Source organism: Solea solea, chromosome 15 (assembly GCF_958295425.1).
Source record: "Solea solea chromosome 15, fSolSol10.1, whole genome shotgun sequence".
Taxonomy (NCBI): Eukaryota; Metazoa; Chordata; class Actinopteri; order Pleuronectiformes; family Soleidae; genus Solea; species Solea solea.
The window spans coordinates 8878458-8896550 of NC_081148.1; the positions used below are offsets into that span (position 1 = coordinate 8878458).

General features: G+C 40.4%; 1 protein-coding gene across 1 annotated transcript; it reads right to left on the bottom strand.

Annotated features, from left to right (window-relative positions):
• Positions 1 to 2481: 2481 nt before the first annotated feature.
• Positions 2482 to 17986, bottom strand: LOC131473939 (actin-related protein 2-A). The gene is made up of 9 exons (XM_058651563.1): positions 17826 to 17986; positions 15030 to 15140; positions 13081 to 13296; positions 12200 to 12272; positions 9896 to 10032; positions 9108 to 9257; positions 7600 to 7745; positions 6800 to 6932; positions 2482 to 4106 (listed from the first exon to the last, which is right to left on the bottom strand). Exons 1-9 carry the CDS (start codon positions 17871 to 17873, stop codon positions 3936 to 3938), a joined length of 1185 nt encoding a protein of 394 aa, XP_058507546.1. The 5' UTR covers positions 17874 to 17986; the 3' UTR covers positions 2482 to 3935.
• Between the last annotated feature and the right edge of the window lie 107 nt (positions 17987 to 18093).

Consider the following 18093-nt stretch of genomic DNA (forward strand, 5'->3'; position numbering starts at 1 on the left):
CACATGAGTCTGCAGCTTCATTTCACTCTGGGATTAAAGGTATATCACTAAATGTATACAATAAAATAAATGTACTAGAAAAACTAGAAATACAATGAATGATATAACGGTGTATTATGGACTTGTAAAGAACTCCTCTCCATTCATTTCTGTTGATATTTTGCCGCTTAAACAAAAGTATAGATGATTGGAATGGTAAATGTTTTGCAGTTTATTATTAAAAGTATAGCAAAATGTGGCTTTTATTTCAACTTTAAGAAGATACTTGTTACAAAATGAGTTTTTTCTGGGTGGACACAAAAGTTATCAGCTTGTGACTTGGGTTTATTGGCAGACATTGAATATACTAACCCTAGGTTTGGGTGTAGAGAAGTCAGAAGTATCACTTTGAAATCAAAGTTGTTGGATTTATGGCCGCCATCTCGCAATCTCACCTGTAGATGTTGCTAATTCTTATGCACTGGAACTCTACAGTTACTCGTTCACTATATAAAATAGACTGAATAAAGTGAATGCAGACCTTTTAGAGGAGAATAACATTTCCAGGGAGCTAGAATTGCCGCCCAGGACATCCAGAGGATTAGACAAAGTCACTCAAGAGCTGAAGTTTCTCATTATGCCTTAATAACTTCCATAGTTTCCTGCACAGAACTATTTGTAAAGTATTTAATGAAAGAAAGCATAAAGGGTGGTGGTGGGGGGGGGCTGAGTACACCCTGTTTCATTCTCTTCAAGATGTCTTTCCCCGCCCACCTCCCTCCTCAGCAGGAACATGTGATAGCCATCGAGGACGTCGAGCTGTTTCACTCAGGATGTCTCTGGAAAAGCATGTGGGCGATAATGATGGAGCACAAGAGGGGGAGGGAGAAGGAGAGCGAGAGAGAGGGAAGAGAAGAGAAGAAAAAGAAGGTCCCTGAGGGCTTCGGGGGCCTGCTAAGCAGCTCAGCGGCTGCAAACAGCATCACAGTCCACATGTGCAAACATTTAAGATATCTGCTTGTGTAATGGGGTCAGCATGGCCCCTTTCAGGGTGCACAGAGCACCGGCGCTCACTTCCCAGTGCAATTTACAGGAATGGGTGGCTTGTCCCACATCAGTGCTGTGGTCTCATGTCCAAAGATAGGCAGGACTGTGACTTTTTCCCCCCCTTTGTGCGACGGAGATTTCTGTCCCACAGAGCAGAGATGTTGAAGCAGCGTAGCTTACGAGGAACTAGTGGAGTGTATCAGCATACTTTACCAAGGAGTGTCACAGCTCAAACCCTGCACCTGAGATAAACTGGCTTCAGAGGGAAAACCCTCTCTCTACTCCCACCCTGTGGAAAATCATTTAGCCGGTTTGTGCAAAAGCAGCTCGACAAACACTGTAAGATATGTTTAGATGAGAAAACTGAATCAGAAAACTGAAATACTCTAAAACCTCAAGTGTAATATCATGATTATTATTACATGCAATATAAATCTCTTTCTTGTTTACTCTTTGTGATTTACTGTATTTATACTGAATGTTAAGCAAGTGCAGCACTTTTAAATGTGCTATTCAATTAAACTACTAATCTACTGGAGCATTTGATCACATCACATGATCTTCATCGCCCAATGATGTTTGATATAATGGAACTGCAATTTTCATATTCTCAGAATTGTGGCCTAAAAGTGGAGAAATAAAGTCAAATGGCCAGGTGAAAATGTGGAAAAAGGCACACGCTGTATCTTATGATAAATGTATAAACTGGATCTGCAGCTGACGTACAGCTGACGTACAGCTTGATAAATGAGAAGTTCACAGCCCCCGGTACAGTACTCGAGTGGATGTCCTTGGCCGTTTCCCACCTTTGTCGAGACTGGTGTCGTCTCCGCTTGTGCTGCGATGTGGAGGAACTGCACATCAAATGGCACCTCAGAAGCAACAGTTCAGGGCTGAGGGAAGTGGCGAGGAGTCGAGGGATTAAAATGGAACAAGGCCGGAAGAGTCTGGGAGAGATCTTTATTTCAGGCACGGAAAGAGAGCCTCTTCCTCTGGTGGCGCCAGTCCACTGCCACTGTTCCATTTCCTCTTCCTCTTTCTGACCTGTGCTGAGCTCTCTTCTTCCTCCTCCTCCCCCTGTGGCCAAGCCCATGTCACCTTTATATGTCCATCTTCTCCTTTGGTGGTCATATCAATCTACACATCTCATATGACTTGCTACCTAATCAAAGAGACAATGAATTGATGGTCCAATCCCAGAAATTATAATCAAAAATTGTACAAATAATTGTGACCAATGTCAAAGTGGAAAGTGAGTATTGTCCAGGTTTTGAGTTTGAGTGTTAGTAAAAACACAAAACAATTGAAAGTATCAAATATAATAGTACAAATAGTGCTGTTAGCCCTACTGCTAACAGCAGAAAGAGTTAGCAGGTTCATTAAATCATGTATTCTTCTGAGTGAAACTCAGTCACTTGTTATTTATTATAAAAAAAATGGGGTCAGACGATCATCCTTATAAATCACTTTTCTTTATTTAAATCAGCGTTAGGCAGTTATGCTATGAACAACACAGGAAAATAAAACAAAAACAGTGACGAAAGACATTAAAACATGAGAGATCCAGTTAACATTAACTGCACTTGGCACTGGATAGATGTTCATGGAAAGAGGAAAAAAAAAATATACATATTTATCATACTCAAAATAGAAGTGCCTCCAGTAATCATTAAGTCGGCCGTTGGGAGTGAAACACTGGAGAACTTAAATATGGTCTCAACAGCATTTTAACTTCAATGAAAAACAAAAAATACCGTTTTACTTTGTCAGTGCCCCAGATTCAAGCTCTCATTGTCAGCATGTGGCTGCCTCCATGCTTCGGTGGATCTGAAGGAAATGTGACAGGAGAGGTACTATATTGCTACAACTGCTCACACCTACTCATTCAGCTCAAGATTTACACCCAGAGAGGAGGCAGACGCAAGGCTGTCTGATGAGGAACAAATAATAACCCCGCCCCCCACACACACCAAACACAAACCCTGAAGTACCGTCACACAACTGATGTCCAACGCAGGGGTTTTTACTCCACCTATTTGTCCCTTTATCAATCAATCATCAATTCTTCATAAAAACGTGGAGGAACTTCTGTTACCACTATACACCCCATTTACAATGGTAGTAGTGCACAGCAAGAAAGGAGGAAAAAATAAAGGCAATGAAGGGAAAAAAAAATCTGATTTAAAGATATAAATGAACACAAACATCCAACAAAAAAGAAAGAAAGAAGAAAAAAAAAGAGAATCCCTCTCCCAGTACAGAAAAGTTGTGATATCATTTATAAAAACCGACATAAAGCGTGATCAGTTCTCGCTCACCTGGAACAGTAGCTGAAAGTGGCCCGTGGCTGTTTGTGGTGGATCCTGATATCAAAGACGCTCACGAGTTTCTTAAAAACGTGTGCATCATTTTCACTCTCCTCTCCCCCCGTGTTTCTGAAAGGCTGGTGGCTTCATCTGCCTAAGCTAATTCCCGTCAGACACAACTGCAGGTAAGACATGCAGCATTTGCGTCAACACTGGTTTTAACCGTCACTACTAGAACTCAACTCAGGCTCCAAAACACTCCAGCAGGGCAATATTAACCCTTTCATTTTTATTTAAAAGAAAGAGGGTAAAGTGGAAATCGGGGCTTTGCGAGGAAAAGTGTGAGCCAATCCCAAACCCAGTGAGAAGAGAGGCTGAAAGGGGAGAGAGGAGGCGACGGCTCGGTTCTCTTAGGATGTTTGAGGAGAAGCGAGAGCCGAGAGATAAAGAAAAGTAGAGGGATAAATAGATATATACTCTGCGATGGGGCAAAGAGGGAAATGTGTGCGAGTCATGTATGCGTGCGTGCGTGTGTGTGTGTGTGTATGTATGTATGTATTCGACCGTGTGTGTGTGTATGCTTGGTTGTGTCCGTTCAGAGCTTTATCTGACGGTGACTCCCAGTTTTTCCAGCACGCGGACTCCTTTCTCCTGGTACTCCTCTCGGGTCAGCCAGAAGTTGTCCTTGTCCTTCATGATGTCGGCCAGCACGGCACCGCCCAGGAACACCATGTGCTTTCGCCTGGGAGGATCCTCAATGCGGATCTTAAATTTCTGCAAGACAAGGAGGAGACACAAAGACTCATGAGAAGATCCTGTGGAACAAAGGAAAGGACCTGTGACTCCTGCAGTGTTGACAGTGCTGCTCAAAGTGGCCCATTGTTCTGGTTTTCCTCAGCTGGGATATGATACAGGTCTTTTTGTCGCTCTACAGAGTCAAACTTTTTGTTTGTTTGTTTTTATGTTGGACTACATTAGTGAATATGGATCCACACAACAACAGCAGCCACTTTAAAAAGAAGAAAGAGCGGAGGTGCTGGTCTTTCGCAGGAACAAAATGATATATGATATGATATGATATGATAGAAAAACCGCCACACTCACACACATTTATTCATGAGTGAATAACTTGCCAACAGCGTTGTTTCACTCTGAAAATGATTCATTGTTCAGTTAACAATTCCAAGATTACATATTACATTTTACTGTATTTACACAGATTAAACATTTTCACACCAGACAAAAGCATCTGCCTTTTTAAGCACCTGTGGGCTCTTTTGCACAGCGGCCATTTTGACGTGCACTTGGCAAGAAAAGCACAGGTGTTACTGATCACACTAACGATGGCTCCGCTCAGTTAGTTCATGCGAGTCCGGACGGTGCGACAGTGAACCAGCATGCAAACTGAAACTGAGGAAGCTACATGGAAGTTAGTCGTTATGAAAATGGCTGCTGTGCAAAGGGCCCATAGTTGCAAAAGCTCAACATTTTATTATTGGTTTTATTATTTTAAACGTTTTATGTGGTCCTCTATTTTTAAGTGCTGTGTGCCCATATACTTTTCAGCAATAATCCAAAACTGTAAAATGTAAATAGTTAATACAAATAAGAAGGCCTAATGTTTTGCGGTGTACATTATTTTATGTATATCGGTGAACATTGCTACCACATATAAATGTAAGACGCTGTACAGGGCAATGCTGATAACAACTCGATAACAAACCAAGTAAAAACATTCAGCAGAGCTTTTCATTTCGTCACCTGACATTAACCAACCAATTCATTTGTCTGCAGAGACTCTCGAGGGAAATAACCGAGCACAGCTGCTTGCTGCACAAGAAAACAAGACTTGCGTGAGCGGTCCACTGGAACCAAAACAGAAATAATCTCGAGCGATTCCATTCACATTACACTGCATCTGAGCCATTGTTAAAGCAACACTGTAACTTTGCAGCAGGGACAGCACTGTAAAAGCAGACTTCTACATCTTTAGAAGTGACCTCAGCACAACTGGACGTGCTGGGCCTGATTCTGGAACTCTCTCACTGTCACTCATATACAAACACATTCTACCTGTTCACCAGACTTACATTAACGTAACGTGAAGTCATTATTGTAAGTAGTGGTGGAAAAAAAAACTTAAAAGTTGAATGGTAATGACTCAGTGGAGAGGAACCAATAATTGGAATGTTAAAAAAACAGTGAGGTACCTACAGATTCCCACCTGCAAGTTTAAGGTTAAAAATGTTGCATAGTCTTGTTTTAAAAGCTTTTTTTTGTGGATTAACAATTTTAATTAGCTTCACTTCCTGTCAGATTCAACTTTCTGACTTCAAGATGGAAAAACATGCAAGTAAACCTCCGCTGTAACAATCCACTTTCCTACTCTGTCTGTATGATCAGTATGTGCAAACATTGATATTTTCACCAAATAGGGCGAAAGACGCTGCTTCTGCTTGTTTGTCGCCACAGTTGTTTAGAAATGTTTGTCACGTGTGCAACAAACAGCTTAGGGGTGAAAACTGTCTGATGTAGAGTTTTGAAAAACAATATATAGCAGATTTGTGGAATATAGTAATCACCATGAACTTAAATTGACCACAGCCCCAGCCCTCTATTAAAGAATTAACTAGAAATAATCGTCCACATTTAAAGCCAACAAGGCTTCAGCACAGAGTCTTTGAGGATTTACTGAAGAAGACAGAAGACTTGTGAGATATTATAAACATTTGTGATACTTTTCAGGACAGATATGCGAATTACACACCCTGTCATTACAGAATGAGCTAAACATCTTGAGAAGAAGCGAGGCCGGTTGCAGTTGTGGACAGAAAAGTGAAGCCCAGAATGACTTGCTATTGAACTCGTGAGTCATCTGAAGAGCTTTGTTTACAAAATAGATCTGTGTCTAAATGTAATACAGTCAAATTTTTCTTAAACAAATATTTAAACTTTGGGAATTAAAGCTTATGCTGTGCTCCAAAGAAGTATCCGTCTGTTGGCCTCTGGCACCACCTGGTGGTAATTCATGTGCAATGCACAAGACTAAAATGCCATGATCATAAAAACTTTCCATCAAATAATAGCTGGATTATTTTTTTTACTGTGAACTCTGAGTATATGAGGTCCTCATTAGAACAAAGGAGATATTGTCAGGTGTCAAAGTTTTTTAACTATACCGTATTTGAATCTTTTCCCTTAAACTTTCTGATACTTTACTGCTCTCTCACATGTGGGAAACCTCGCCCCAGGCCCACTTAAACAAATAGAGAATCAGCAAGAAATATTATTTCACACCAACTGTGAGGCCTGTGCAGTAGCGTGGCCTTGTTTCATCTACAGTAGATGTACCGGGAAGTTCAGTTGACACCATTGAACAGCAGACTGACAGTTTGCCAACCCAAGAGCAGCTCTGACACAGTCGACAGTTTAAGTATGGCAGAGAAGTTAAGGGGACAGTTTCTCACCGAAAGCTTGTCCACGTCTCCCTTCAGCACACGCTCCAGGTACAGCTGCTTGAGTTCCCTCTCCAGGCGAGAAGGCAGGCCTGGGTACATGGTGGATCCTCCTGACAACACGATGTGTTTGTAGAATTCAGGCCTGAGGAGAAGAGAAAGAGTGTAAGAGCAGGGAGAGACCCAGCAACATGTAGATGAGGGAAAACTAGGGGGCACACCATGGACTGTTTAAGAAAAAAAGAAAAGAAAAAAAAAGCTCTTGGTTACTTCCAAGAATGTAAAAAAGTATGTGTGGCTCTGTCGTAAATCATATGCAATGTCTTTAAATCAGCATAGATAAGCAAGATTAATTTCTGAGGGTGTGCACAATCCGTGCATAAAATGTATGCAAGATGCACATGGCAGCCATGATAATGCATAATTAAATGCAAATATGCTCGGCCTTAAAAATCATACTAGTGATGTCACTGGTTTCCCCTTCCATCAGGCAGATTGTCATATTTTACAAAAGCCCACAATTCCCAAGTTCTTCAATAATGTATTGGATTTCCAAGTGTTCCCTGACCAAAAAAAAAGATTTTCCACTCTTTTACAAAGCCAAGGTCATTTTTCATACTTTCCATAAAGAACTTAAGTGTGAAAGAAAAGCAGTGTTAGATGTCTACAACCCTCCAGTGCTTCAGTGGGCAACTGAAGAGCTCCAACACTTGTGCGTATCTCCATCTGTGTGTGCTGGGATGTGTTAATGTTGTGCCTTAACTTTAGAAAAGTAGACAATGTTACACTCATTAGCAGTGCACTGGGCTCACCTGGTGTCTATGTCGGCCGCCTGGATGGTGTTGAAGAGGAGCTCGGCCACTCCGACACCCTCCACGTTGATGAGGTGCGGCTGGAACAGAGCCTCCGGGGCCTCAAACCGCTCTCCTCCCACCTTGATCACACGGCCATCTGGCAGCTGGAAGAGTGTGGGAGGCATGACATGAAAAGAGAAGGGGAAAAAGTATGACACCATTAAAGATGTAGGATTGAATATATGACTCAGCAGAAAGCACAAAAGGGGTTACATCTTGAATGAAAGAATAAAGGATTGTCGGATTTTTTTTAAAGACCGATATGTTATGGAAAATAAGCGTAGAGAGACTGCAGTCTCCAAATGTAGTAGAGTTAGTGTGTGCTACTATAAAAAGGCTTCATTCAGCTGAGGGCAGTGGGAGGAAGCAGAGCCCAACCTCAGCCGCAATGTGGCTGCACAGGAAATGATGTCAGGTGCAGTTCAGGGCTCTTCGGCCACAGTTACATTGCCCTCCTTGTTTCAGTACATTCACACACACATAATGATACGCACACCTACACGTTCACACGCCTACAAACACACATACATGCACTCGCCTACACTAACCCAAACACACATGGTCACAGTGAGCTCTGAGACACAACATGTGCTCGCTAAGGCGTGCAGTAACACAGACTTCAGGTGCTGCGTTTAGATTCTGTGGTTCCCTCTGAGGGGAAAAGCCTTGGAAAGAAAAGCAAGCCTGGTGGAGGAGCAGTGCACCCCCATATGTTTAACTCCCAGAGAAAACAGTTAGTCAGCAGCACTGGCTGGACCAAAGGTGCCAACAATGGGCATGTGGTAGTCTACTTAGCTCAGTGCAGAAACAGATTTAGTTACCCCATTAGTTTTGACTACTTTAAAATACTGCCACTTTTAAATAACAAACCCTTTGGGGAGATTCTTTAAACAAGGTTGCTATTTTAAGCAGAAATGTGAGGTGTGTGTGCATGTGGCATGCAAAAAAGAACTCATTTATATAGAGAGAGGAAAAAAGGAAAACCATAAATGAGAATCCCAGAGGGTTTAAAAATGTTTAAAACAAGTCAACATGAAAATCAGTAGGTTAACATGTCCCCAATTTTAAGTGAATTCAGTGTTGTAGCAGTCATTTTACAACCCAAATATAAAACTAAGTGTCACTGTACCCAAACTGTCTTTGATTGAAAGTTTCTGACTCACATTATGTTCCTTTAACTGGAGGTGTCGGTCTTTATTGGTGTTTAATTAAATATTTATTGTGCAGGTGACAGGGGGGAACATGGTGATGGTGAAGTTATATTTCCTCCAGCCGTTAAACAACCGTGTAAAATGACACCATCAAAGGAGACGGTACAAAAAGAAAAAAACACATCAACCTCTGTAGGAAATATACACGCACTAACAACCTGTGCATTGATGCCCATTTGTTCTAACTAAAAAATCCTATTTCAAATACCTACATGAAGATATCTGTGTAGATTTGTTGTTTATGTGAAGACTCACCGTGTATGATTCCACCAGCACAGTGGTCTCCAGCGCCAGCTTCTGCTCCTGCTCGATGTTGTAGCCTACGTAGCACAGCTTCTCCTTCATCATGCGCACGGTCTCAAAGTCGGCAGAGTGGTTGAAGGCATAACCCCTCAACAACAACAACTGAAAGAGAAACAAGACAAAGGATTAGAAAGGTCTGGGTTATGATTATGATCTCTTTAGAAGAGTCTTTGTCAACTAAATGGACTAAAATAGTAAATTAATAATAGGGATGTCCCAATCCTCAAGTTTTGGTTCTAAGTCGAGTGGAGATGGGCTGTCTCCCCGGTTTCCTCCTTGGTCTTTAGTGAGCAGGTTCTTCATGAAGCTCAAATGTGGACTTGAGTATTTGTTTGATATCACTTGTGTTTGTTATGATTATTCACATACACACCGAACACTACCTTCAAACCAACTGGTTGACAAAGGCCTGCACAAAAAGTGTACTGTGCAGCTGTGTTATCTAGGCAAAGGTATCATATCATGAGTCAGTATCAGTAGATACATCAGGGGCAAAATCTCCCTATTTAATACATATGATGTATAATGTATACATACATAATGGAAGTAAAATAGGGCACTGCAGTACATAATGGTGGTGCCCTGTCAACTAATATTATCTAGACTCATCTACCTAAAATGCAATCAATAGGATTTCTAAGATCAATGAAATACGTAGTGTATATTCTCCATCTTGCTTACACCACTTGTTTTGTGTTCTTGTGTTCTCCGTTACCCTGTGTCACTCAGAGCATAGATACCTTGATGAGGTAGCGAGTGATGTCCCTGCCTGCAATGTCCAGGCGTCTCGTCAGGTGGGGCAGGCTGAATCCTTCATAAACTGGACAGATGTGTGTCACACCATCCCCAGAGTCCACCACTACACCAGTCAGAAGTCCTAAAACAAAAACACAAAAATGTGTTGTGTTTCCATGACATCACATTGATTTACAGAAAATGTAAAGATAAATGTAATTTAACCTTAACTACTACTAACTTCACCCTGATCCGAATGAAATCTAATCCTTGCACTAACCGTAAAAAAAATAATCAATACATTGCACAGGATTAAACTTTAAATGCCCATGTACACTGCCTGGCCAAAAAAAAGTCGCCACCTGGATTTAACTAAGCAAATAGGTAAGGGGTTCTGCAGTTGGTCAGGTCTAGGTTCAGCATCATTATGTGCCCAAAGAATGAGGTCAGCTGACTACCTGAATATAATGAATGACCAGATTATTCCATCAATGCATTTTTTTCTTCCCTGATGACATGGGCATATTCCAAGATGACAATGCCAGGACTCATCAGGCTCAAATTGTGAAAGAGTGGTTGAGGGAGCATGAGACATAATTTTCATGGATTGGCCACCACAGAGTCCAGACCTTAACCCCATTGAGAGTATTTGGGATGTGCTGGAGAAGGCTTTGCTCAGTGGCCCGACTCTCCCATCATCAATACAAGATCTTGGTGAAAAATGAATGCAACACTGGACGGAATTAAATCTTGTGACATTGCAGTAGCTTATGGAAACAATGCCACAGTGAATGAGTGCCGTAATCAAAACTAAAGGCAGTCCAACGATGTGACCCATTTTTTTTAGGTGGCGACTTTTTTTTGTATGTTATAGTGATGACCCTAAAAAACCTGGTTCATGATAAAACCAGTACGACAAATAGGACAGTGGCGAGACACCAACAGGAAACACTGATATAGTTATTTGTCAACATCCGAAAATGATTTCCCATGCAAACTTTTATTTTATTCCTGACAGGAGAACTTAACTTGCCACTTCACTGCCTTCCAACATAATCGATAATGGAATAATGTTTAATTTACAGATTCACTTAAGGACTGAATCCTTCTGTATCAAAATAAGCAGGTATAGTATTTACTAGCCAGAGAGAACCTGATGCTGCATGTTTATGGTATCCAGTGTCATATTTTAGATTAAATACGGACTCAAATATGAATGGAAGAATATCAGAAACTGCCTTTTTCTTATGTTTCTTGGTAATTGTTAAAGAGTAACTCTAATGTATTGTTTACTTTAGAGCACCTGTGAGAGGATCAGGTGGCATTTAAGTGCTTGCAAGCAAAATTAGCATTGGCCAGAGTTAATGTTAGAAGTTTCAGTCAGCAGCTCAGCTGAGAAACTGCATCAAGGGTAGTTTAAGATAAATGAGGCCATTTTCTATAATTTGAACCATGTAGTTAGTTGAGTGGATTCCCAGAGGAAATGTATTAAGCAGAAAATTAGCAAAGAAACCCTTTACAGTATCTGAGGCTTGTCCAGATTCATTGTTAGTCTCGAACCAAATATATGTTCAAAAATGACCAATTAATAATTGCCCATTAATTGGTGATTAATATTGAGACAAAGTATTGCACAGACCATCTGATCCTGCTTCAAGCACCACACAGTATTTATTACACATTAGATCATCTCAGGATATTGCACGTGTAACCCACACGTTGTCAGGTGATGTTCATGTGACTGTCTAGACATTTTGTCAAACAATCGTCACCTAGTATTGGAATATTCCCAAAAACCAAATCCTCAAACTAATTGACAAAGGTGTGGTGGTTAAATACTGTAACACACGAATATTTACACAATTACAATGGAAAGCAAACACCCACTGCAGTGAGAAGCCTAAAGGTGTTAACACACTGGGGTGGGGGGGGGGTGGATTTTTCATTTCATGCAATTAATTTGAAAGTCAAACTGTTATTGTGCTATTATGCAGCAACTTGTTTTTTGCATCATGAATGAAAGTATCAACTAATCACTGTACACTATGGTAGCATCGTTGACAAGAGCTCAACTGTATCCAAACATCCTAATTATTTGTTTCTAGACAGGAGGAAAATATCTTTTCTTACAGGATGACCCTGGATGCATTAGTCTTTCTTAATAATGACCAGACATAAATCTATTCAAGCATTTTACTGAACAAGTACTAGCATTGCTGCAAATCTGCATAGTACTAGACAAGTACTTTAGATTTCCATATTGTTTCTTGGTCACATCCGTAACCTCCAGGAAGCACATGTGCTCTTACCTTGGGCATACAGGGTCAGCACAGCTTGAATAGCAATGTAGACTCCTGAAAACTGGTAGGTCTCAAACATAACCTGCCGAAGAAGATGGTACACATTAGAAAGCAACAACAATAATGTTTTGGCGGAATAAAACAAAAGCTTGCAGTACAGTATATCTGCAAAAATACAGAAGTAACAGATATTTAAATCACTTCACTGAGGATTAAGTAGCACTTCTGCAATGCCTTAAAATACATTTCCTGCGATGTCTGATTGATGCAAACCAAAGATGTCACAAAACCAGAAAGTGTTATATTCACTATGAGAAGATTTATACAAAGCAGAAAGACTACATGGCGCCTTAGAATGACTACACTCAGCTCGGTATGGCTCGACTATACTTGTTTTTTTTGGCTTTTCATTAGGGATAGTAGCTGGTGCTTTTAAGAGGTTCCAAGCAAGCTGAGGTGACACCATAGATCTACAGTAAACCGAACTGTAGATCAGTTAAAAAGACTTAAAAATCCTGGAAATGTGTTAATCTCCAACATTTAGCAAGGATATTTCTAAAATCTCAGCATTTAATAGGAGTTAATAGTAAGTGCTGAACTAATTTTTTTAGTTAACCGATTCTAATGATTCAGTACACCAAAAAGAACTGCTTTGCTCATCACTACTTGGTATTATAGTAATCGAAAATTATACCAAACTGAGTCGAGTCGAGCCGTGCCGAGCCAAGACAAGTAGTATTGGAACTTTATAGTGGAAAACACAAACAGAGGTAATTTATAAAATTTGATGAATATACAGTGAATCGCAAAAAAACTAGCCAACCTCCCCTTTTTAATTTCCACTCGCATAACTACAACACCTTAATGTTGCAATAAACACTGACACACACCTCAATGATTTTTTCACGGTTCTTAGTAGGGTTCATGGGGGGCTCCGTCAACAGGATCTTGCAGTTGCGAGAGTCAATGTTGAGCTTCTCCGGGCCAAAGGTGTAGTCCCACAGGTGCTTCATGTCATCCCAGTTCCTAACGATGCCGTTCTCCATGGGGTAGTTGACCTCCAACATCGAGCGCAACTCACTGGCTTCATCCCCAACCATAAGGTCCTAGAGTAAGAGGTCAAACATCAACACAGATAAATATTTAGAAGCACAACAGCAGAGCCCTTTACTTCTGGAGCCCACTTCAGTAGCATTTGCCTTAGGGATGAGTTCCACGTACTGGTTGGGCTACATATTCATTCATTTTAACTGCCCCTTAAGCCTGCTGGTCAGCTAAAATCAGAACAAGATATTTAACATTTAAGATAATTTTTTTACTTGCATTAAGACAAGTCACCTGTCCAAGAGAGCGCAACTCATGAGTTAAAAATTCAAATTCCCAGCATGCAAAAAAAGCATTATTTTTCATGCATTTACACCTGGAAACACTTTCCTCTAGCTACAGTAATCCACTCGTTTTAGCACCATTCAACTAGCTGCATGCAAGGCAGCCTGGCAAAGTAAACAACCTCTGGGTTAGAGCTCAGTGTTAGCCACACAGTCAAGCATCTCATGTTCCACTTGGAGACTTCAAAAGCCTTGTGAAGGCAGCCATTTTATGGGTTCATCCTGTGAGCTTTGGCATTAACAGAGTGCCAGTCATCTCACAGGCATCAATGCCATGTGGTCTCAATGAAAATAAGTAAAACAGAAAAACAGATGTGCTTCTGTCTTTAAATTGCAGCTGCCTGCCATGCATCCTTTTGTGTGAACACTTCCTCTGTACTTGACAAGGGTGACACATTAGCAGATTACAGAAGCAACTTGATGGCACATAACTTAAATATGCACATGGTTTCATGGTGTACAGAAAATAGATTTGTGATGTTTTCAGGTACGAAACATATAACATTTGGCATCAATCTTCCTAGCTGTAACAGGCAATCTCAATTATTTTCAGCTGAAAACTGTTCTGCTGAAAAATATTTCAGTTCTTAAATGGCAGCAGGATTGGGGGGGGGGGCTGTTAGCCATCAGGATCCACCCGTAGATCAGACACTTTGAAAATGGAAGTGTTCCAAAATCTCTTTTAGCTCTCCATCAATAACAGTTGGCCTATGATTCATCACAACTATTTCCGCAACACTGAGCCTGGAAAAAAGAGGTCTATTAACATGAGGTTTTGTATATCTGACTCTGTGCCACTCATTCAGCCAAAAGTTCTCAAACTAAACATTTTAAACTTGGCTAACTAGTTGGGATTATGTGTGAGTAAACAAATATCAAAGAAAACAAATTTAGAAAAGACAAGGTGAAAAAAACCAAAACAAAGTAAGAGAGCTTAATTTTCAGTTGACATCAAAACATGACAAAACTCTCTGGAGCAGGCAAGAACAGGAGGCACACACCAACCTGAACTTACCATCTTCTGGGAATTCTACTTCATCATGGGGGGGGGGGGACATGGGGGGAAAGGAAGGTAGATATAAAATAAAGATGAATAAACAAAACTGGAAAAACAGGAGAGAGGTAGTGACAGACCTCAGGCTAAAATAACAGGGGTTCTGACGATAAGACCTTTATCTTAAAGCATATTACTGTACTGATTCAAAGAAAACAAATATAGCAAGGTGCCCTGAGAACAAGACAAGATCAAATTCATACTTACAAGAAAAGTTGTGGTTACATATAGGACTAGAAAAATTGTCTGTTTTAATTAAATGTGATTTCATGTCTTTTTCATTCCTGTTTGTAGGTTATACCGTTGTCTGATGACTGGTTTTCTGACCATGTTTGTACCTCAAATCAAAATGTCCTTGTCAAATTAAAAAAGTCACTCCAGGAACTTCAGCCCGTACCTTGATTTCAATGTTTCCCACTTTGGCTGTGGAGCGGATGATGGGCCTCCCAACAAGTGCAGGGAAGATGTGCTCTGGGAAGTTGGAGCCTGCATAGCCACACTTGACAAACTAAAAAGGGAAGGGAAAAGAAGTTGATTAGAAAAGACAAATACAGAAAACTATCCACCATTAGGGTCACATCCAGTTCAAACCACGGCATGTTGTGCTGGCAATTACACCAAGATAAAAATTTAGCCTCTAAGTTCTTAACACACTTTATCCTCCATCACAATAGTAGAAAATCCAATATTTACCTTACAGCATCATAATCAATATTCATTTTGAGTTATAACCAATAAACACTACAACCAGTGCTGTGTGGACATAAAAGCCAAGCACGTCAAAGCACTCACTGTTCACTGGACTTACATTTAAGCTAATGAAGCTACAACAATGTTGACCAGGAAAATATAGTATTAAGCTGCATTTTATAACTTAAATCCCAGACAATAGAAACTGTGGGATTTCGTGTTCTCCCTGAAATGCCAGATATTGCATTTATACTACTTCTGTCATGGCCCCTACCAGCCTTGCATAAAAGCAAAAGAACATGACTCAAGACATCTTATCTGTCAGAGTGAATGAGTTAATCCATGCATGGTCCAACAAGCAGTTTAATTATGTAGAATTACCAGTTAATAAATATATTTAAAGGTATCATTTCAGAATCAGTACAGCTCTGCCCCCACAGATAAATCTGGTTGAAGATTCTAATAGAAAGGGTGAGAAAACTAGCAGGTTGATTGTTGTTACATGCAATTGAAGATACACAATATTAAACTGTCAAGTTCTACAGTTTCTTATGGTGTGAAGTGTTCAGACTCTCACTTTCTCTAAGGTTTCCAATTCAACTCTGACGTGGGTTCAAAAAAATTTTTCCCACCAAATGCTCTTGAAAAATATCTCATCTCAAAAAGGCCTTCTTAGTCAGTAACATGCTGAGGCAACATCCTCTGTAAATGCTGACAAGATTTAGACAGGAAGTACCTCAGCTCTAGCAGAGGCAGTATATGTGCAGTGAATGATTTGTAGAAAAGACCAGCAAATCATTTACTACAGTATAAGCAGCATGGCTCAAAATGTAATTACTCTGTCAACAAACAACAGAAGCTTGGAAATCCATTAAAATTACCTAGATTAGGAGAAGAAAAAACTATGGTGGTCCCTAAACTGGTGGAAAACATCAACCATAATGTTAAACTCAGTTATCTGTTTTATTGCTCAAACTGATCAGTTTAAAATGTCCCTACATTTATTTTAAATGTATACATACATTTTCAAAAGCACATTTATTTTTTGAATACATTTTTTCACAGAAAATAACTTTCAAGCATATAGACAAACCAAATATGTACAGCGATAACCAATTTATTTCTGAATAAGACAATGACACCTTTACATCACTGTATACTGTACTAACCATCAAACTAAACTAAAAGGAAAACTATTATGCAAAATGTGGTTTCTGTTTGACTGAGTTCAATATTTAGAAGTTAAATAACCTTGCATTTTAGTTTTTAATTGCATTGCTCAAGCTACAACTTGTACAGCAGAGAGGCATTGGGTACATTTTGCAGCATATAACATAAAACAGTGGTTCACAAACTTTTTATACCGAGTACCACCTGTGAAAATATTGAGCTTCCAATGTAACACCATTATCGCTAAAGTTAAAATACAGTGAGATAAGGTGACTTATTATCAAATCATTTCTTACAATTATTTAAAACCGTTTCACTTCCAATGCACTCCAGTCAAACTTCCCAGGCATATACAGTAGAACAGTATTTGTGATTTTCCTCCAAATACAACCAGAGAAAGCTTGTACCACTGGTGGTACACGTACCACAGTCTGAGGACCGTGGACAGAGAATACAACATTTAAACAGATAACTGCTTAAATGCTAGGACCCATCACTATATGTCGTTCAGTGGTTTAGTTTGGATGCAACACTAATTAATTAGACCCAAGGAAAATCCAGGGAAAAACACTGAATGTATACGTCGTATATGCAAACGAATATTTTATGCATTCAGCGAAATTGAAAATGGAAAAACACGAACAATAAAGGAACACTGATGTGCACAGCTTTCATTAATTGTGTTATTTAGTCTTTCTATTGTCTACATTCTTCAAACCGACAGGCAGTTGGGTGACATTTCTCTACGTGCATCTGTTGCTGTTCGGGAAAACGATGTTTAAAAGGTGGAGATACTCAATTCACCTGGCACGGCCTACCTAACGTTACACACACCTCACGATGGATATCTGGAAAAAAAATATTCAGCTACTGCTCGGGTTAATCGGAGCAAAACCACAGTGGAGATGTGTGCAAAATGTGCGTCGTTTGCCAAACGAAATCACTGAAATGAGTGACTGAACAAACCAGACAGTCAGCTGTCAATGCTAACAGGCTAGCTCGCTAGCTGTCGTAGCTTACTAACCATTGGTCGTAATGGGTCATTCTTTAATCATGGTGTGCGCGCAGCTGTGAGAGCTGAAACCATAGCTATGTATTCAGCAGCCACACTGACAATACCACACAGTATGTGGGCTATTTCAGCGAAGGCTCTGGATGAATGAAAATTAGCAAGCTAACGGGCTGGCTGGCTAGCTACCCACCCAGTTAACGCTAGCTAGCTTGGACGCTGTGACACCGCCACTTCCTGTTTCGGCAAATCGTTCGACACAAACGGCACAGTTCCAACAAAGCCACTTGCTGATAGTGCGTCAAACCAGAGAGCTAAACTTACCCCGGTTCCATTGTCACAGACCACCACTTTCCTTCCCTGACTATCCATTATGAAAAAGCCCAGTTACTGCTGAACCTCCCTCAACTTTCTTCAGCAAGCCGGAAGGAAGACACACCAACCCGGCCGAGAGGAGGAAGGGAACGGGGCTCATCCGGTGACGGAGCCCGAGAATGACAGCCACTCCCTCCAATACATTAATTCACTGTCATTAATGCATATTTACTGATTAGTGGCATCGACAGAAACAAAATAGTTTTATATTTGAATC

Excerpts from the sequence above, each read along its gene's own strand:
- LOC131473939 (XM_058651563.1), bottom strand. The coding sequence starts at position 17,873 with ATGGATAGTCAGGGAAGGAAAGTGGTGGTCTGTGACAATGGAACCGGG. Across the intron at positions 10,033-12,199 it reads GCTGACCCTGTATGCCCAAG|GACTTCTGACTGGTGTAGTG; the intron begins GTAAGAGCACAT and ends TTTTTGTTTTAG. Across the intron at positions 9,258-9,895 it reads TCACTCGCTACCTCATCAAG|TTGTTGTTGTTGAGGGGTTA; the intron begins GTATCTATGCTC and ends TTTCTCTTTCAG.